This window comes from Cricetulus griseus (genome assembly GCF_003668045.3).
Source record: "Cricetulus griseus strain 17A/GY chromosome 1 unlocalized genomic scaffold, alternate assembly CriGri-PICRH-1.0 chr1_0, whole genome shotgun sequence".
NCBI lineage: Eukaryota > Metazoa > Chordata > Mammalia > Rodentia > Cricetidae > Cricetulus > Cricetulus griseus.
The window spans coordinates 262,765,690-262,786,751 of NW_023276806.1; the positions used below are offsets into that span (position 1 = coordinate 262,765,690).

At 48.2% G+C, this 21,062-nt stretch overlaps 2 protein-coding genes and 1 long non-coding RNA gene across 4 annotated transcripts in view; all 3 read left to right on the forward strand.

Annotated features, from left to right (window-relative positions):
• The first annotated feature begins 739 nt into the window (after nucleotides 1–739).
• Nucleotides 740–14,239, forward strand: LOC103161054. 2 transcript variants are annotated; one of them, XR_003480986.2, is made up of 3 exons: nucleotides 740–1,965; nucleotides 5,094–6,113; nucleotides 12,412–14,239. It is a non-coding gene; the product is annotated as an uncharacterized LOC103161054 (long non-coding RNA). The 2 variants fall into 2 exon arrangements; XR_003480985.2 differs by lacking the exon at nucleotides 12,412–14,239 and adding an exon at nucleotides 8,317–8,374.
• A 763-nt stretch (nucleotides 14,240–15,002) lies between these two features.
• The window catches only part of LOC100768553 (glutathione S-transferase theta-1), a 36,705-nt gene continuing 30,645 nt past the window's right edge, over nucleotides 15,003–21,062 (forward strand). The window contains exon 1 of the mRNA XM_027394226.2: nucleotides 15,003–15,050. Coding sequence (XP_027250027.1) covers nucleotides 15,048–15,050 — 3 coding nt within the window. The 5' untranslated portion in view covers nucleotides 15,003–15,047. The remainder of the gene's footprint in view (nucleotides 15,051–21,062) is intronic.
• Nucleotides 15,013–17,626, forward strand: LOC100766034 (glutathione S-transferase theta-2). Its single transcript, XM_027394225.2, has 5 exons — nucleotides 15,013–15,159; nucleotides 15,576–15,663; nucleotides 16,686–16,836; nucleotides 16,925–17,098; nucleotides 17,379–17,626. Exons 1-5 carry the CDS (start codon nucleotides 15,048–15,050, stop codon nucleotides 17,586–17,588), a joined length of 735 nt encoding a protein of 244 aa, XP_027250026.1. The 5' UTR covers nucleotides 15,013–15,047; the 3' UTR covers nucleotides 17,589–17,626.

The following is a 21,062-nucleotide window of genomic DNA, read 5'->3' on the forward strand; positions in this document are numbered from 1 at the left end:
GTTCATAAGCCCAATAAACTCATTCACCAGGTTGGACTTTGGTGGAATGGTTACTTTAGTCTGTCACTGGTGCCCTGTCCCAGGTGAACAGGCATTTGTTCACATCTCCCCAGGAAAAGTTAATGCAACAGCCCACTTTATAGTGCCTGCCTTCGGCCATGTGCTATTAGAAAACTGTGGACAAGACTTTCATTGAACAAAAGGGATGTTTTGTTTTAAGCCCCTTCAAGCCTAACATCTTGGGCGGTGGCTTTAAGTCCAGGTGAATAATTCCTGTGAAAACACAGGGCTTTAGGGGGTGCTGTGTCTGCATGATGGGCTTCATGGGAGCCCAAAAAGGCTCTGTGCTTGCCAGTTCCCCAGAGTCCCTCTGGGGTTGTGTGGTGGAGGGAGGGCCTTTGTGTGGGTGGATGTCCCACCCTCTTCCTATGAGCAGGGTCCTTTGGGAATGTGAGCCATGCTCTTTAGTGGGTGAATTGTCAGCAAGCCTGGGCTGCAAGGTCAGGTGAACAACAGGAGATTAAGCTCCACACACACCCCTCCCCCACCCCCCAGCAGCACTGAGGCAACAGAGGTTGGAGGCAGGATGCTCTCCAGGCTTCCTGTGTTCTCAGGCAAGGCTGCCGTCAGCGCTTTCAAGAGCATTTTCAACAAGAGCCTGAAGAATACCGATGAGCTTGCCCCCAGCATTCCCAAAGGTTCCTACTGGAACTGGGCGGGGTGGGGGGGGTAAGGGGGAGAGGAGGCTCCCTCCTGATTCTTTAGACCTTCACAATTGGTCCCCTGTTCGTGGACTCGTGAGTGCCATTAGTTTTGACTCTTGAGTCATGAAAATCAGGGCTTTGTCTGTCAGTGGACAATGGCATTAAAAGGAATCGGGGCCCTTCAGAGAATATGCTATTTTCTTGGGTTGAGGTAGAGAAATGACTTGGTGTCCCTACACATCCCAAAGATGACAGAGAGGCCGTTTGAATGATTCGTCCATTCGGAGCAGTCATAGCTGGTGAATGCTCACTTGGGAGACCCAGAAGGAACTGGGATGGTTGAGGAAACATGCCTGCAGTCTTATTCTCAGAAGTGAGGTAGTGGGGGCTGAGGAAAAGAGATCAGTTGTGGAGGAAGAGCTTCGAAGATGAGGGGTCAGGAGGCAGGCAGATCAGAGGTAAAGGGGCTAAATAAGAGTGGACTCGCTAACCTGAGAGACAGGAGAAGCAGACTCTGACAGAGGCGGAAGGTGGCCAGTCAGCGTGGCAGACGGGGACCCAGTGAGAACCAAAAGTCCTGGCCTGGAGACTGGGGAAATCGAAGGACAGAAGAGCGCCGTTAACTCTTCAAAAGATTTGGGATTTGTTTGGTAGGATGGCAGGGGATTGCTTGGAACCCCAAGGCCATAGCTTTTTAAAAATGTATGGATTATGTCTTGAGGAAGCCCCTACAGAGACATCTTGAGAGGGTAGCAGACCTTTTGAGGGAGGAGCTTGGTTTGCGTGACCAATGGTTGCCACCTCCTGGGGGAAGACCAGAGCCTGAGACCAAGCAGGATTGATTGGTTTTGCTGTCTGTCACCATGGGAGACTCCAGGAGACAAAATCTAGAGGAATATGTCCTAAAAGGCAAGCGCTTGGGTTGGCAAGCAAGGAGGGAGTGAGAACAGGGAAAACATTGAGATCACCAGTTGTGGCCTGGCCTGTGGGATAAAGAGGCCAAGACTTTTTCTGCCAGGGGCAGAAGTGGAGCTGAGTCATTCTGGAGTGACATTGCTCAAGCCTGGGAAGTCTGAGGAAGCACACGTGGAGATACGTCCTCAGGCACTGAGAACTGTGCTGCTGCAGCAACAACGACTCCAAAGGCCAGGACTATCCCAAGTGGACAACAGCCAGTGTCCAGGGCCCATGCCCCAGAAACCGTGGTGAGCCTCCTAGACTGGAGGAGAATTTCTCAGGGTTGAAGACACCTGGTGCGCAGGTGTGTAGAGGGGTGGGGGTGGGGGTGGAAGTGTGAGATTTCAAACATTTTGGTTACCGTTGATACAGCTGTCCCCAGGGCAGCCCCAGGAATGACAGGAGTGACACAGAGCCCTCAGAGAGGGGAAGAGAGACACACAGTGGAAGTTGCTCAGTCGAGTCTGGGCCATGTCCCCTCTTCCCTATTGACTTTCCTCCATCAGCTAAATGACCAGAGCACTTGTGCTGAGAGGTCTGGGGACATCAGAAAAAGGTACGTAGGGATGGGACTCTGGAGCTGTCCAGCAAGCAGCTGCAGACTATTGGAAGGGTTTCCCTGTGGTGAGTGTGAGGAGTCTGAGGCTGTCCGGCTGGCTCACCCTCCTACTTCTGTAGAGCACATAATAGCCTTACTGAAATGTTGAGATGTGGACGGAGGAACCCCCACAGTGCAGGAGTAACCCAATAGCTGTTCCACTGCCCAGGGGCCAGCAAGGGAGCAGAGGGGTACCCCCGTTCTTTAACAGACCTCTGGGCTCTTTTTCAATGTCTAAGTAGACCTTCCACTTTAGTTTCCTGTGTGGAGTCTAAGTTTTCAGAAAGAGACATGACAGCAGAAGAGGTGGGGTACTTGGGGAAGAGGAGGAGACCAACGTGAGGTGAGGTGAGAGAGGGTCGGTGGTTATGAACAAGTACATTAGACACATGTATGAAAATGTCACAACAAAACCCATTACTTTGTATAATCCATAGTTTGCTCATATATATCATTTCGCTTTTCATTTCTTTGGACTTTAACCTATAATTTTTTTCACCTGAATTTCAGCCTGAGAAATTTATAATGAGAGAGGACACATTTATGGTGACTCTTTTTATTGTGGTAATTAGTGATTTCCTATCTTTGTAGAACTCTGAGCCAAATTTAGACTTTGAGGTTGGACCTGAGTTAGGGGCATCAAACAAGGAAGAGATTTTCAGTTTGTGGTTCAATGTGCTCTAACCTATCCCAAGGCTGGGTGGGAAGAATCTAAACTTCTTAGGGAACCCTAGCAGGAGCCAGTTGTATGGGGTTAGCCTCCTCTCTGTGGGGAAGAGTTGGGACTGCCCAGAAAACTTTTCAGTTCTTATACTTTTCAGTGGCCCCAACTTTGCTCAGCAACTCACACCGATGTGTAGTGGACAGTGTCAGTTTAGGGCTTCTGGGTCCTATCTTGGCGATCCAGCCCACATGCCTATGTGGGTACCTAGTGGTACCTTCTTCTCCACTTTGGGCTGAAGCACAGCAAGGGATCCAGCTTGTGAAGGCCTCTGTCATCCTAGGCCGCTCACAAATTCTTAGAGCTCCTTAGCAGGTCTTCCTGGGGGAGCACTGAGGCTACTGCCTGGCACTGTTTTGCCCCCCCTTAGCAGTGCTCCCACTATCTCCCTGCCCCCATGGTCCCCAAGTATTGCACTCAGCTGGGATTTCACCTCCCCTGATTTCTGCAGGCCGGAACCTGGAATCCCTGATACCCATTTTCTCTTCTGGATACAAACCCTAAACTATCACCAGGAAACCATTTTAAAGTGTCCACTGCCTGTCCATTCTGGAAGAAGAAGAATATGTTCTGATAGTGAAGGCAATGGAAAACAAGAAACAAGAAGGGGAATGAAAAAGCTAGCACCAGCTATCATCAACCCCTGCCTAGGTCTCCCCATCATCCAGCTATTTGTGAGCCTGTAACCCAGCAACTAGCCTTACAGGAAGCAGCACACTAGCTGAAACTCTCTGTGGAGGAGGACTCTTTGCTCATCCCTGCCAACTTCCCTGTCAGTTTTTGACGATCTTTGCTGGGGGTGACTTCTGGATCCTGCTTTTGCTGGTTCTCTGCCCAGTGGTCCTCAGAAAAGGCAGGCTGGGTCAGAAACAGAACAGCTAGCCCTTTAACCTTCCAGGTACCTAACCATTGAGCTCACTCCTAAGCTGGTCTCCACAGATGCATGAGGCTGCATGGGCCAGGATGCTCCATTTATTTAAGGGTCAGCACCGAGTAATGGCTAAGACCATGTCCCCCAACACAAGCAAGGGCTGGGCCCAGCTGTGCTTTGACCACCAGAGTCATAAGGTATTGCCCACCTGAATGGCCTTCCCTAATCTCCTGGCACTGTCCTCAGACTTGTACGTCATGTTGGTGTACCCTCATAACCACTTTGAGAGGTAGGGATTAGTAGCCCTACTTTTATAAAGGTGAAATTGGGGCCCAGTAGTAAACAGGAGGCCTCTCATAGCAAGGGAAGGGCAGGGCCAACTTTCACCACAGTAGCAGGCACAAGGCAAGGAGAGAAGCATGGACCAAGCAGGGTCTACCACCCGCCCCAGAGAGTTGAGTGCCCTTCTCCTACTTCTCTTTGCTCTCCACTCTTCTACTCGTAGGCTCTCCCTTCCTGATGGCATCCCTTTTAGACTTTTGGATAGAATGTCCAGCAGCTTTCTGAAACAACGCTATACAAAGCCATGTTTTAAGACATGGCACTGTAGCAGCTTGCATGGGTGCTGCAAGGCATTTCTGGCTTCCATCCCTCGCCCTTCCAAGGACTGTCTCTGTGGCCCCTGGTTGACTAGCTCTATATGTTCATGAGAGGGTGGGACAGCTTAGTCAGAAGAGCCTTGCTCATGTCAAGGGGGTGTGTGTGTGTGTGTGTGTGTGTGTGTGTGTGTGTGTAGGTGCCAGTGAGGTTGGGTGGAGTGGGAAGAGGCATGTGTGTGTAAACAGTGTGTTAGCCAGAATTACCAGTAAGCCAGCCTCACACTGTTCAGAGGCTTATGGATTCTGATGCAGCTACACTGATGCACTGATGCAGCTACCCACAAGAAGGGCCGGTCTTTAGCCAAAGTGACTAGAGTTTCCAGGCCCCCATTTGCCTTGGGAGGAAGGAGTCTTAGCAATGCTCTGCTATGTCCTTTTGGAGCAGTTGCAGGTGTATTTTGACAAGTTATTTGTGGCCTGCTGTCTCTTTCCACTGTAAATTCTCAGTCATTCATCCCCTGTCCTGTTAGATTGGCTGTAGGAGAAGGAAAAACTGAGGCATCATTTTGTGTGGGATTAGTGGGACATCTCTGTAGTTTGAAGTCATCTGTCTTCTTACTTCTTATGGATCATAATCTTCCAGTCACACATGAGGGAACTGAGGCCAAGGCCAACGCTGAGGTGACAGACAGTATTGAAGGTGACACAGCATGACATCTATGGACTTTGAAGTCATCTTATGAAATTACTGGACTTCCCTACTTGCATAAAGAGCTTCAAGGACACACCTACTATAGAGGAAAAAACCACAACTGTCTCTCTGTGCTATAGGAAATACTACAATATCCCTGACACAGTCAACTTCCCCCACCAACAAAGAGGAATATTTTAAAGGAATATCCGAAGTCTATCTGGCATTTTATAGAAGTGTCAGATTTCTTTTTCCTCCCTGGACTTTTTCAGCTTTTTAAAATATGTAGTTTCTAAGCCTGTAGGGAAAGATTGTTCTCGACGTTGAGTGTTTTGCTTTTTCTCTTCAGCTGCATTTTCACTCAGGAGTCTCCCCACCACCACCACCACCACCGGCTTAGCCCCAAACATTGATGGCTCTGTCCTCCAGCCACGCTATGCGCTGCTTTCTATAAAGGCTATCTACTTCACTACATTTCAACTGTTAAAATGACGTGTCTTTTCCGGAGCTTACTATGAATCATAACCCTCCAGTCACACATGAGGAAATGAAGACCATTGCCGAGGGTGCCAGTATTGAAGGTGACACAGCATGACATGAGATGATGTGCTTGTTAAGGGCATTCTAATTGGTGACAAAAAAAAAAATGCACCAAAATGCCTTGGTTCATATGGCTTCATTAAGGACCCTCCCGGCTCTGTTCAAGCAAGAAAGAGCTGAAATGACCTGCCTGAGATCACTCAACTAGTAAGTGACAGACCCTTGCTTCAAATCTAGGAGCATGGATTAAAGGGACTTTGGCAAGTAGAGGGTATTGAGACCAGCACCCCCTCAAGTTGATGAATCCCTCGTGGCAAATGGAGAAGGAGGAGGAGGAGGAGGAGGAAGAGGAGGAGGAGGAGATGGTAGCGGCAGGCTGTGACCACAAGTTGCCTTCAAACCACTTCTCTTCACAGTGGTTCTCAAAACCCGGTGAGTGGGAACTGATCCCCAAATCAGATACTAAACCGCTCTCAGTATGTCACTAGGTCTCTGAAATGACCCTGGGAAGGGAATGACTGATTATTTGGGGTAACAAAGCAACCTTAGAAAACTTTAGGAGCTCAGTGACTTCTCTATTAGGGTGTTCCCAGCAGGAGACATTCACCTAACTGCACGGCTGGTTCACCAAGGTGCCCTGATAAAAGATGTACAAAGCATGAGCATCAAGATGGGGAGGGGGTGTCCAAGTCCCATAGTGGCATCGGGGTGCTTCCAACGGATCCAAGGGCACACTTAAAAGCCCCTGTGTAGTTGGTTCTAGACTGGGCCTCAGTGGTGGCTTTCACCTCTCATTGGCATCTGGCCAGCTTTTCCCTCCTTCCCAGAGGTAAATCCCACAGCTAGAGTTGAATTTCAGTGTGATTGTTAAGAGGAAGGTCCAAACACCACAAAGAGAAACCAGCCACGAGAGAAACCCCCACCCCCCCCGACTTCCCGCTGCTTCAGAGCTGGATCCTTGATTTCGGTTCTAAGAACTTTTCAGTTAGCCGGTTTTCGCCGCCAACCCCCTTTCTGCTCTTTCCGGATCCTGTCATGCACATAAAAAAAAAAAACATTGGGCTGCCAAAAACACTGTTTACTGGGCTGGGAGAGGAGGGCGAGCACTGTTTAAGCTTTGCCAATGTTTCCCCAATCTCTGCTTCTCCTCCTACCTCCCCATCCCTTTTCCCATTTCCAGCGATTCTGCATAGTTCCCTTGAAAGGACCAGCCTGAGCCCAGGCTCCCAAGAACAGTCGGAGATGCAGGCTCAGCTGGAGTCCTTCATCCTCAGCCTTCTCTCCCTCCCTCTGCTCCCACTTTTCCCTAAGCAACGCTCCCAACCCAGGATGCTGAGGCCGCTGGAGGTTGTGGCCGCTAGTTTACCGCCCCTAACCGACGGTCCCACGCCCGTTGCCCACGTGAGCAGTTGCCAAGGCAACTAGCATGTAGACCCTCCTTCCTGCAGTGCGGGGTGAGGCTGGCCACCTTCGAAATTGCGGCCTCCCAGCACGCTTTGCGTGGTGGACTCTAGGAGGAAGGCGGAGAACGTTGCAGTTCCCAGGATGCCCCTCGCGGGGTGGTCCTCTCACCGAGTCCCTCGTGGTGTGTTTGGGATATTGGAGTTTAGCATTGGACAAATGTTCGCAATTCTTGTAGCTGGTTTTCATGGTTTGTGTTTGCACTGGTCTCTGAGGTGCATCCATGCGATGGGAGATGAAGTTGGCCCAGTGTTCAAACACGCGACAGCAGTTTGCACTCTGTTGTAATGAGCATTCAGAGTATATCTATCTAATGCTTTAACTCTGTGAAGATTGTAATGCCTTATTACGCATGCCAGGCAGATACACCTACATCACAGCTCCTGCATCTATGACTCAGGGAACATCACAGAAGAGGGCAGAAAGATTGAAAGAGCCAGAATGCCAGGAAGTCTGATGTGAAACAGTGTCTCCTAGAAATGGCAACATCACTGAACATGTTAATGTTGAAGGGGTTAAGTTCCTCGGGTGCCACCACTAGACAAGGAACTGTAGGCAACCATCGACTGCTGGGAGAAGAATTAGCCTCTCCCAGGGGTGAGCTCCCTTACTGGTTGTCCAATGCAGACTTGGCAGCCTGGGAAATTTGTGCACACAGAAAACAAAATAGAGCTAGCAGGTTTATCCATATTTGTGCACACAAATAAACATATGTGAAATTATAGCTCTTTTTTTAAAAAATGATTTTATTATGTATACAATATTCTGCTTCCATGTATATCTGTATAGAGGCTCTTAACCTCTGAGCCATCTCTCCAGCCCAAAATTATAGCTTTTAATTAGCTAATACAGCAGTTGGTTCCCATACAGGCTTTCCATATAGCCTTAGTTTTGGTTAACCCAAGCACACACTCTCCTCACCTCTTTCCTCTTACTCCATAGTCTTAACCCCCAGCATCCCGTGCTCCTGACGGTGGTCACTTCTGATTCACTTCCTCCTCACCCCTTAAGATCTCTTCCTTGCCTTCTTATAAAGGGCTCTTTCGGCCCTAAAACACAGATCTAAAAATCCAAAGCTATGCCCCACATAGGAGATACAGATATAGGAAGTGAAAATTCAAGGCACTTGTTCTGTACTAACAGAATTACTTACGTTTTGCTTTTTTTTTTTAAGATTTATTTATTATGTATACAGTATTCGTCTGCATGTGTGCCTGAAGGCCAGAAGAGGGTACCAGATCTCCTTACAGATGGTTGTGAACCACCATGTGGTTGCTGGGAATTGAACTCAGGACCCCTGGAAGAGCAGTCAGTGCTCTTAACTTCCCATCCATCTCTCCAGCCCCAGAATTACTTATGTTTGATGAATAGACACTTGGACAATTCTTTGGATTTCACTGGCTTGCAGTTGAGAGTGTGCTATTAATGGGTAGTAAGAGTGTCAAGCCTTGTGTGATGGGGAATGTACTGTGTATGTTTATCTTATTGATTGTTAAATAAAATACTGTTTGGCCAATGAGACAGCAAGTAGATGGGACTAGGAGTTAAAGAGGATTCTGGGATATATAGTAGAGAAGTGGTGATCCAGGCAGGAAGTGACATAGCAAGGAGACTCATATTTAAGTGAAGGAGAAACGGGAAGGGTCCCTCTTTTCCCCTCCGCTCCTGCTCCAGCAGCACGATGTGATCCACTGGCAAGGAGGGATGCCAATAAGGCGTCCGATAAGATAAGTCTTATATGATAGTTAAGACTGAGCTAAAAGATGAGAATCCTAGTCATTGGCCAAGCAGCATTATACCTAATACAAGTTTCTGTGTATTCATTTGGGCCTAACCTGGGCGGGCAGCTGGCGTAAAGCTCACACGTGGCGGTGGGGCTTGGGCAGCTTTTGGCGGAAAGATTTATCGTAACACTTGTGCTATTGCATTATTAGTGAAAGAAATTCTTTCTCTGTGTAGCCTTGGCTGCCCTAGAACTTGCTCTCTAATCTCTGTACTTGGGAGACTGAGGCAGGAAGACAACTGTGAATCTGAGTCTAACCTTAGGCTATATAGAATGCCCCTGTCATATAACAACAACAACGCCAAAATAAAAAAACCCAAAGCAAAATTGGCAAGATGGCTCCATGAGTAAACCATGTTTCCCGTGTATATGTACAAGTCTAACAACCTGAGTTCAGTCCCTGGAACTCACAGTGGAAATGTGTCCTCCACATGTGTGCAGTGGCACACCCACACAAGTCATACACACATACACAATAGTAAAAACATCAAAGCCCCCCAAATAGCAAAACCCAGTTGGAGCCCCCTCTCATTGGGCTATCTCCAAGGGTTCTCAGGAGATGCTGCTCTTTCTTTGCTGCCACTAAAGAAAACTGAAGAACAATTTCAGGAAGATAAGCCCTGCCCTCTCCTGTCCTGCCCTGCCCTTCCCTCCCCTGTTCTCCTCTCTTCTCTTTTTCTCTTCTCATCCAGAAATATGAGCCAGCTCCCCCTCCCTGATTCATATGAATCTTCATATACACAGAACATGGGTGTGCCAGCATGACCGTAGAGGGTTCTATCCTACTGTCCATACTGTGGTCGTTCAGATTTGTATGACTCTGTGTTTTTATACTTGGCACGTGCTTTCCTACTGAGTTACACCCCTACCCCTCTCAAGTTTGAAGAGTAGGGGGAGCCACCAGCACACTGAGGTATTTTCTTTTGTCCCCGACCAACATTTCCTCACGAGCACAGAACTCAGGGTGTGCAGCTTCTCCAGGTTTCTGCCTCATTCACCAGAAGCCACAGATCCCTCGGCAGGGATATAAAAGCTACCTCCTGATGATAATCAAGTCCCATCATGTATATGTTGGTTCAGCTCTTTCAAGTCTTTAACCCCATCTCTGTCCCTGAATGTGTGCTCCCTTTTAACAGATGCTTTTCATCTCTGTGCTGCCCAGAGGACTGAGATGTCTTTCATAGTGCCACAGTCTCCATGAATAGGTGTTTTCTGTTCATTGTCTTTTGTGTTTACTACAACAAGTGTGTGCTATGATGTGAATTCAGTGGTTTTCCTGTGCTAAGGGTGTGCTGGATCACTGAGCCCCCCTCATCACACACACACACACACACACACACACACACACACACACACACACACACCCTGCCCATGGTCAATATTTGGGTATTATAAACCTGGTGTCCTTTTTCCTGGGACAGCTGTTCCCTGTTTCGACTTTGCATGCTCATTCTCAATGGCTCTTTGCCAGCACTTTGTTGCCACAGCCCCGTGTCAGCATATTTCAGGACCGTGCTCTCTGGAACTCATTCATTCCCACCACTTCAGCAAATTAATCGTGTTACTTGTTTGCCCTTTATGGCACTGCACACACTTGGCTTCTTTACTGTTTGGTTAGGGTTTTTTGTTTGTTCGTTTGCTTGTTTCTTGTGGTGTGGAGTGTTGAACCCAGGGCTAGGTTCACCAATGCTAGGCAAATGCCGTGTCATGGAACCACACAGTAGCTACTGATTTCCTTTCGTTCTGTTTTTAAGATAGGGTCTCACTAGGTAGCCCAGGCCTTGTGATCTTCTTGCCTCAGCCTCCATAATGCTGGGATTATGGGCTTGTATGGAGGCTCTTAAAATTTAGACTTCAGTTCCTGTCCTTAGTTTTTTTTTGTCACTTTTTTCTTTTCTTCCCCAGATGCCCTGACTACCAACCCCTGCTCTCTCCATTTGAAAGTTTCTATCTCCAAAATTCTCCAAAATTCTCCCCGCTCATAGCCTCAACTCCACCTCTCCTCATTCTTTCTCTTCTCCTGGAACTTGAATTAGGCAGAAGTTAGACCCCCCTCTATATGTCTGTCTCTGCCTTTCTCTTCTCATAGTTTAGATTTCTCTCCCCCTGTGTACGCTACATTCTGGATAGTTTCTTTAGATCTATCTTTTACTTCATTATCTCTGGTTTATATATATGTTTATTACATTTTTTCTTATTTCTGGAAGTTCTACTTTGTTTTTGTTTTGTTTTCAAATCTTCAACGTCTTTTTGAAATACTTGAAAGATACATCTTGGATGTAGGTTTCAGAGGGACACTGTATCATATGGAGTTTATTAGAAGAGCCATGACATTAATGGCTTCTTAATAATATTTTAAATTGTATTTATTTTTATGTGTATTTTGCCTGTATGTCTGTCAGGCACCAAGGACCCGGGATACCTTAGGTAGCCAGAAGAGGGCATCAGATTTTCTGGTCCTGGAGTTAAACCAGTATGTAGGCTCTGAATATCAAAGCCAGGTCCCGTCCTGTGGAAGAGCAGCAAGTGCCCTTAACCTGTGCTGTATCTCTCTACCCCTAAAAACTCTGTTCATGATACCTCCAACAGTCTGTCTCAATATCTGTTTTGAATCCGTATCTGAAACCTTGCAATATTTTTGTTTCTTGCTCATGTTTTTAGCGCCACACTTTGTATTTATATATATTCTACGTTTAAAAATTCTTGACACCATTGGGGTTTGATTTCTGCCTTTCGTCTTACTACTGATGCTTAGTTATCTGGCTTATTTTTTCCTGAAAATTGTGATACAGATATAAAGTCTTATGTGGCTGGCCAGTGCCATCTATAAACCCAGCCCTTTGAAAGTGAAGGCAGGCACATATGGATTCAAGGCAAGTTTGGGCAGCATGTTTCAACAAAACAGACTCAGACTTTATATAAACACCTGGAATCCTTTGAGGCCTGGTTAAAGGGCAGATGTGTAGAGATCCTTTTCAAAAGAATTTGTGTTGGCTTTTGTACAGTCTTCTGCAGTACCACCTCCAGCTCCCTGGCTCCAGTTAAAACCTAGAGCTTCCATAGGTCCTGTCATGTTAACCAGCAAATGTAGGGTTTGCTAAGTCATTAGGACAATGCACAATGAGAAAACTGTCTTTGCATTTTTGTGGTTATAACACAGTACCTGTGATAGAATTGATTCACAATGACTAGGTTTAATTTCACAGTCACCAGAGGTATGATCTCATTCTGTCAAAGAAAAACACAGCTTCTTAGACTTGGACTGGTGAGCATGTTAAAATCCGAATATTTTAAGGTCAGAGAACGGAAGTCTGAAGAAGAGACGACATGGAAAACAGGTGGTCCTTAGAGATGCCCCTTTGTAGTTTAAGAATGAAGTCGTATGCTAAAGACCACCTGTGGCCCTGTCACTTTCTGTTCTGCTGCTGTGATAAATACCACACTCAAAAGAAACTGAAGAAAGCTCATGTTGGCTTATGGTTGCAGAGGGTTTGAGTCCACAATGGTGAGGAAGGCGTGGTGGCAGCTGCTGAAGCAGAGAGCTGAGAAATCACTCCTCCAACCGAACACAGAAGGCAGATATTGAACTGGGTGAGGATATAAGCTTCCAAAGCCAGCCTCCAGTGACATACTTCCTCTGGCAAGATGCCGCATAGATTATGTAAGCCTGTCAAAACATGGACCATCAACTGGGGACCAAGTGTTCAAATACATGATCCCATGGGGGGCCATTTCTCACTCAAAATCGCCACACTGGCTGTAGGTATCTGACCAACAAGATGAAAGATGAAAACTAGTAATGGTCAGGAAGTAGGGTGGCAGAAATATGGGCAGGTTTTTTTTTTTTTTTTTTTGTCAAGATTTACGGAAGAATTTAGTGGGGAAAATTAACCAGAAGAGAGGGAAAGAGTGAAGAGGGGACTGAGATAGCCAAACCAGTTCCTTGCCAGTGTTGGAGGGAACTCTAGAGACGGTAGCAAAGCAGGTGTCTGGGCCTGAAGAAGTAGGATCAGGCAGGGTGAAGGCTAGGGGATTTCAGGGGCCCGTCCATCCATGAGCCATATCTGACCCTGTAAGTGAGCGGGGCTGTTTAGCCTAGGGGAAGCCTGTGCATCACAACCAGAAACCGACAAGGTCAGGAAGCTTTTAGGGCCCCACCAAGTCAGAGGGCTACTTCATCTCCTTGGATGGACACAGACTTCTTGATTCACCTGCTCTTCTGACTGGAATTTGCACAAGTAAGGCCATAAGCCCTCCAAGGCATCAAAGGGGCTCCTCTGGGAACAGGTTTGTGTTTTTCAGAATTCTATTCCTCAAAAAACCAACACCAACTTATTAGAGAGAGAGAGAGAGAGAGAGAGAGAGAGAGAGAGAGAGAGAGGGATCTGGGTTTAAGTGGGTCAGGCGGTGGGGAAGGTGTTGAAGGGCCATTTGAGAGAGCCACACTTTGAGCCTGTTTCTTTGCCCCCACAATGCTCCTTTTCTCTGTGGCATCTTCTGCTCAGCCCAGCCTGCCATCAAATTCTGGAAATGTCACCACACGATATTCAAGCCCCCAGCCGTCTTTGAATTGCAAGTCAAAACTGTGAGGGTCAGTAAGCATGGTGCTGTAGTATTCCTGGCCCTTAGGAGATAAAACAGGGGGATCAGGAGTTCAAGGTCGCTCTGGGCTGAAGCCAACTTGGACTACATGAGACCCTGCCTCAAAAAAACCCAAACAACCAACCAAATCAATCAATCAATCAATCAAAAAATCCCCGAAAAGCCAGGCAGAGTGGGTCTCACCTGGAGTCCCAGCTATGCAAGAGGCTAAGACAGGAGAATCAATGGAGCCCAAGAGTATGAGACCAGCCTGGAAAATATAGCAAGACACCCAGTGTCCAAAAATAAGCAAATAAGGCCAGGCGGTGGTGGCGATCCCTTTAATCCCAGCATTCAGGAGGCAGAGGTAGGCAGATCTCTGTGAGTTGGAGACCAGCCTGGTCTACAAGAGCCAGTTCTAGGACAGCCTCCAAAGCTACAGAGAAACCCTGTCTCGAACACCTCCCCCCAATAAAAGAAGCAAATGAGAAAATGGAAATAAAACCTAGAGAAATATTCTGGTTCCCCATGTGGGCCACAGGCCACAGCTATCCTAAAAAATTCAGATAAAGTCAGTGATCAGTGAATCAGTGATGGATCATCACTGTAGAAAATGTCACCTGTGAGTCGGGCGGTGGTGGCTCATGCCTTTAACCCTAGCACTCAGGAGGCAGAGGCAGGCACTCTGTGAGTTTGACACCAGCCTGGTCTACAAGAGCTACTTCCAGGACAGCCTCCACAGAGAAACCTTGTCTCAAAAAAAAAAAAAAAAAAAAAAAAAAAAAAAAAAAAAAAAAAAAGTCACCTGTGTGTGGTGTGTGTGTGTGTGTGTGTGTGTGTGTGTGTGTGTGTGTGAGAGAGTGCAAGCGCGCAAGCGTGCTATGACTACTCCCTCAGCTGCACAGCCTCCCAAATCTCATGTTGGGGGAGATGCAGTGTTCTCAGACGACCTGCCCTACTGAGGCAGCTGAGACAGATAAAACAGTTCTTCCTTAAGACTAGGTTCCAGCCGGGCGGTGGTGGTGCACGCCTTTAATTCCAGCACTGGGGAGGTAGAGGCAGGTGGATCTCTGTGAGTTCGAGACCAGCCTGGTCTACAAGAACTAGTAGGACAGGCTCCAAAGCCACAGAGAAACCTTGTCTGGAAAAACAAAACAAAACAAAAGACTAGCATCCTGCCACAAGCTTCACCCTTTGGAGGCGGATATTCCAGTGAGCAGCCTTTACGGGAAAGCAGAGTTTGGCTGTTTCCTGTCCGGTGACACTGAAGTCCTGGGCTGGATCTCTGGCTTCACGGCTCTACAGAGCAAAGCGCTGCCCTCTGCCTTAGTGAGCGCGCAATTCAGCCCTCCCCTTGGTGCAAAGTCCTCCAAAGCAGCGCCTCTCCCAAGATCCACGGCCTTCAGCTGTGCCGGAGGGGAAAGCAGCAGGCTTGGCCAGCTGAGCGTGGCTTGAACAACTATTAGCGGAATCGCCTACACTTTCTCCAGCACGCTTATTCGGTCGGTCCATCCATACCATCTGTGCCACTGCCGCCCGCCATGGTCTTGGAGCTCTACCTGGACCTGCTGTCGCAGCCCTGTCGCGCCATCTACATCTTCGCCAAGAAGAACGGCATTCCGTTCCAGATGCACACCGTAGAAATAATCAAAGGTTGGTCCAAGCCTGGTACCTGTCTACCCCTAGCCCACGGCCCGCCGTCATCGCATCACTCAGCGCCGTTCACCAGGGAATGCCCTCTTCCGCACTTAAGAGCCTTCTCCAAACTTGAATTCTGCTCTGACAAGGAAGATAGGGTGGTACTTTCTGCCCTGAGACGTAGGGGAGAAAAGGAAAGATTTGCAGTTCCTGCTTTGAAGGCCCGCGACGTTTAGATTCACAAAACACTGCAGACCTCGCGGGGAATAGACACACAGCTGAACCACCTCTGTGCAGCTGGTCCCGGGCCAGGCCTGGTCTTGGCCGCTTTGGCCTTGCTCTGGGAGGGGACTCTGATTGCACAGGGAAAGAGGAAATACAGAGGCACTGCCTGAGCCCTTGAACACATTTTCTGGCTTTTTTCCTTCCAGGGCAACACTTGAGCAAGCAATTCTCCGAGATGAACTGTCTGCGGACAGTTCCTGTCCTCAAAGACGGAAACTTCGTGTTGACCGAAAGGTGCAGCAATAAATAAACTCAGAGTCCATGCCACCCGCTCTTAATTCCTGCGGCCCCGGGGTGAGGTGGGGGGCAGGGCCCAGGCAGAGGCCCACCCCAGGCCCTGAGGGGGCGTGGCTAGAGCAGCCTGTCTGGGATTGAGGCTAGAATGACTCTGGGCTGATCCAGCACTCTCTTCCCAGTCTCTGCCATGTTTCTTCTGCTGAGGCCCCCACCCCTACCCCCGAGGCCTCCCCTGAGACTGCTGGGTATTGGAAGGCGACAAGGTGACATTTGTCCACAATTAGACAAAACAGAGACTCAATAACGGAGGCTAGAAGGAGTTTCTCCTGACTTCCCAGATGCCCCCTGACGAATCTGCAAGGCTTGGCCCAGAGACCAGGAGACTAGAGAAAGGGTCAGAGCTCCAGGTGCTGGCTGGTTCTCCCACTAGAGTGTAGTGACTAGAAGGAGGAGGTCTAGAGGTCTGTTGGGTGGGTCTAGAAATGATGGCTGCTGGACTTACTGGTAGAAACCGGAGGACATGGTTCTCCTTTGGCATGTTCTAGCCATTCCACAAAGGCATGCCTATCTCACACAGGTTTCAAGGCCCTAAGGATCTTTTTCTAAACTGAGCAATCTCAGTCTAGTCACCTGTTTTGAGAATTAGTTTCCTCCCATGAGAAAAGGATGGAGTCTGTACCTCGTACAGAGGCTGCTGGAGAACCATACAGATGAAGCCTCAAGAGGCAGAGAGCAGAAGATCTGGCCAGAGGCCAGTGTCCATGACATCAATGGAAGGGGGGAACTGGGGGACAGAACTCTTGCTGCCTGTGTGCCTGTCTGTGTGCCTGTCTGTGTGCCTGAGTGTCTCTCTGGTTTCCATGCACAGCATTGCAGAGAAGAAAGAAGGAGCAGAGACAGGGATAGGGGATGAGACTAGACTAGAAGGGACTATATTTCAAATGTGAAAATCCCCGAGGCCCCACTGAAGAATGGGAAAGAGCCAGGCTCCTCACAGCCCTTCTGTGCATGGTCCCCAGTTCAGCCATCCTGATTTACCTGAGCTCCAAGTACCAGGTGGCAGATCACTGGTACCCAGCTGACCTGCAGGCCCGTGCCCGAGTCCACGAGTACCTAGGCTGGCATGCTGATAGAATCCGTGGTACCTTCGGAGTGCTCCTGTGGGCCAAGGTGTGCATGGTTCTCTGGGGAGGGGTCAAGCCTTGGGGACCCAGTAACAGTCAAGGTTACATAGTGAGTACTTCTGATGTTCTGCCAGGTGTTAGGGCCACTCATTGGAACCCAGATTCCAGAGGAGAAGGTGGATCGGAACAGAAGGAGTATGGATAACTCTCTGTGTCGCCTGGAGGAAAAGTTCCTTGGGGACAGGGCCTTCCTTGCTGGTCAGCAGGTGACACTGGCTGATCTCATGTGTCTGGAGGAGTTGATACAGGTATGAGAACAGTGGGTGGAATAGTAGCTAAGGGCAGGACCCTTCTTCTTGCCACTTCCGTAAGTCAGAAGCACTGTGGCCTGGGAAAAGCCAGAATCACAGAGGGGACCCCTGAGTGACTTGTTTCCTGCCTGGGTGGGAGGCAGCTTCTGGCTCCTGTCAGATCCTGGATGGGTCACACTGCCCTCATTTCCGTTGGGGCTGTGTCCATGATGACTGTGCTGAGTTGCCTGCCATGGAGTCTCAATAACTCTCTCTCTTTCACCTTTTGTCCGTGCAGCCGGTGGCTATTGGCTACAATCTGTTTGAGGGAAGGCCACAACTGACAGCATGGCGAGAGCGGGTGGAGGCATTCTTGGGTACTGATCTGTGTGAGCAGGCTCATGGTGCCATCATGAGCATCCTGGAACAGGCAGCCAAGAAAACAATTCCAGAGCCACCCCCAGAAGCCCATCATATCATGCTGCTTCGAATTGCTAGGATTCCCTGAGTGGTCTGATTAGCAATAAATACTCATGCTGTTTCTTAGCTCTTTGTATCTTTTCTACTTGCCCCAATCCTTTTCTCCCCCCTTCCCTGGCTCTGGGATAAACTCTGCACAAAAGGGACACCAAGTATACCAGGCTTCTCTTGAGGTACAGTATACACAATCAATAAGAGGCCAAAATCGATGATGCTAAAAACCAGTAACACACACAAAAAAGAAACCATTCAATAGTTGCCATACCTCTGTATTGTATTATTTTAAAAAGTCTATTTTACTGAATAAAGAGTTATTGGTTTTATTACATTGTCCTATGATATGTATGGAATAAAATCATGTCTCAGTAAACTTGCCGGGGGGGGGGTAGAAAGGAAGGAGGAACAGAAAGGTAGGAAAGGGAGAAGGAAGGATGGGAAGGAAGGAAGAGAAAAAGAAAGAAAGCAAGGAAAAGTAGATAAAGAAGTTAAAAGCCTCTAAGTGCTTTGTAGGTCACAGGTAAGTTCTGGAGAGAGCACTAAGCAAATCTACCACTCTTAGGTCCAGCAGAATCCCAGGCTGCCTGACAAGAGGAAGGCAGGAAAGAATCTTCGAAGTGACCTCGAATTCTGACTTGTTCCCTAAATAGAGGAAAGATTGATGCTGGAGGGCTCTGCATCTGGTCTCCTGCCCCCTCATTTCCAGGAGCAGTAGCCACAGTCTCAGAACAACTCCCAGGGCTAAGAGGTGAAGGTGGAGTTGAAACCAGGTGAGAACTGGTGTGGGGGCATTGTGGTCCAGGTCTTCCCCCCTCCTCCCCACTGAAACACTTTCTCCCGGGGAGTGCGTGGGAGGCCTATAAGGCTCAGGAAACTCATAAAACTTAACCATATAAAGAGTTAAAGGCCCCTCCCTAAGGCTATAATAGTAGCAGACCCTGTAAGTGAGAGGATCAGCGTGTGGAGCTGCATACATGTTGTTTAGGGTGCTCAGTGGATGCAGCTTTTGTGTGTGGTCACTCATGCTGGGACAGGTTTTTCAGTAATGCCATGACCTTTGTGTGATCCAGGCTCCTGCAAGCACCCCCAGTTAACCCTTTCATCACCAAGGAAGACTCAGAGAATCATTTCTTTGGTCTGTCATCAGGGTTCTATCAGATTTGAACCGATAATCTGTCACATCTCCTCATGAAGTCAGTGGTTCACACTGTAGTGGGTGGGGACAGGAAAGGACAGGGCAATGTATGAAATATCCTTGATTTTGGCCCCTCAGAGGAGGAGGGAGGGCAGCATATGAGGGTCCTCAAGGCATTGTTAAGTCCAGTTCATTATTAATCATAAATACCAGAGAGTGATCCACTGGTCTCTGCTCCTGTCTGAAGGCCCATGCAGGCTGACACAGTAACTATGTCCTTAGCATTTTTTAAATGTCCTATGAGGATGTGTCTAGGGCAAAAGACATAACATCACAGGGGAAGGGTCCAGATTACATTCATCTTTCCATCACCTGTTGACAGGTGCTGGCTGTCTTCAAGGAGAGCTGGGCAGGCAGGCCACCATGATCACAAACTGGGGTCAGACAGCTAATCCCTGAGTCCTCTTGCAAGTCACTAGGTAACCCCAACTGAGCTCAGAGCAGCCATGCCAGCCTGCTTCACTCTTGCCATTCCTAGGCTGCCACTCAATGTCTTCCTGTCCCTGATAGCCAGCAGTAGCACCCCCGATCCGTCGTCTCAGATCTTGCAACTATTGCCTTCACGGGGCCTTTGCTAGTGTCTGAAGAATGGGAGGGCAACTGTGATGTGCTGGTGGCTTTTATATCACAGAACCTGTAGAAAGTTCTGTCTCCAGAAATCAGGTCACACTTCCACACAGCTCCCTCTGGAGTTGATTAATGACACAGGCTGTGACCTTGAAGCTAACCCTAGTTTGCTTTCTGTTGCCCTAATAAATACCATGACCGAAAGAAGCTCAGGGAGGAAAGGATTTGTTTCACCTTACAGCATCCAGAAAAGTCAGGGCAGGAACTCAAAGGCAGGGATCTGGAATCGAGCTGAAGCAGAGACCATGGAGGAACACTGCTTACTGTTTTGCCCCCTCATGGCTTGCTCAGTTTGCTCTCTTATATTACCCAGGACCCCTTGCCCAAGGGTAGAAGTGCCCACAGAGGATTACCCTCCCACATCCATCATAAATCAAGAAAATGACCCACAGACTTACTTGTGCGCAGGCCAATCTGAGTGAAGCATTTTCTCAGATGAGGTTCTGCCTTCCCAGGTGACTCTGGCTTGTGTCAAGTGGACCCCCCCAAAGAAAACCAATTTGTCTTAGTTAGGGTTTCTTTTTTTTATAGCAGTTCTTTTTATGCATGCCCCAAACCAAAACAACCTAAATATTATTCAAGTAGTAAAGAGATAAATAAATGATATACTCAAATAATTACTTGTTCCTCAACAAAAGGGATAGATGTTAATACATTTAATAACTTCAGTGATTCTCAGAGGCATTGTTCTGAGTGAAAAAAGTAATCTTTTTATGTATATATAAATATATATCTTTATATTTATATAAAAAGACCAATAAAGGCAGTATGTTATGCATCAATAGCAGTGGCAGCTTTTCCAGGTTTAGTTAGGGTTTCTATTGCTGTGCAGAGACACCATGGCCACGGCCACTCTCATAAAGGAAAACATTTCACTGGGGCTGGCTTACAGTTTCGGAGGTTCCGTCCATTATCGTCACAGGGGGAAGCATGGTGGCATGCAGGCAGACATGATGCTGGAGAAGCAGTGGCGAGGTCTACATTCACAACCACATTGACAGGCAGCAGGAAGAGAATGCCACACTGGGCACGGCTTGAGCATCTGAGACCTCAAAGCCCGCCCCCAGTGACACACTTCTTCCAACAAGGCCACACACCATCCTGGCTACTGAGTAGGTCTCCTTGGTAGGTATGATGGTGTTCATGGAACCAACATAAGAGAGGCCTTCATGCCTGCCTGCCAGCAGCCATGGGCTACAGCCTCTCCAAAGCTTGACCTCAGTTGGCTGTTAGGCCAATTGGAAGGTGATGCTGGGAGCTGAAATAGTCCAGGGAGTTCACAAGTTCACACTCTAGCCCCATAGGGAACCCACAGGGCTTGGCACAACCCTCCACTGGCATGGAAGCTGGTGCAGTGGCTTCTGGAGGTGTTCATCCAAGGGGAAGTAGCTTGCTTTCTGCCCTGCAAGATATTGCCTGCTACAGACATGTTCTGAACACTCTTCTGGTCCTTTGTCTCACGTTGTCCTGTGGAAGGGAGGACTAGAAAGACAGGACATCTTCCAAGATGTCATCATCAACTTGACAAGATCTAGAGTCTCCTAGGAGACATGTGTCTGGCCATGCCTGTGAGGGATTGTCTTGACTGGGTTCACTGAAGTGGGGAACGCACCTTAATGTGGGGAACACCATTATTTGGGCTTGGGTCCCAGAGTACAAGAAAATAAACGTGACTGGGCAGAA

Coding starts and splice junctions, on each gene's coding strand:
- LOC100766034 (XM_027394225.2), top strand. CDS start 15,048: ATGGTCTTGGAGCTCTACCTGGACCTGCTGTCGCAGCCCTGTCGCGCC. Junction 15,664..16,685: donor AACTTCGTGTTGACCGAAAG/GTGCAGCAATAA, acceptor CATGGTCCCCAG/TTCAGCCATCCTGATTTACC. Junction 17,099..17,378: donor GTCTGGAGGAGTTGATACAG/GTATGAGAACAG, acceptor TTGTCCGTGCAG/CCGGTGGCTATTGGCTACAA.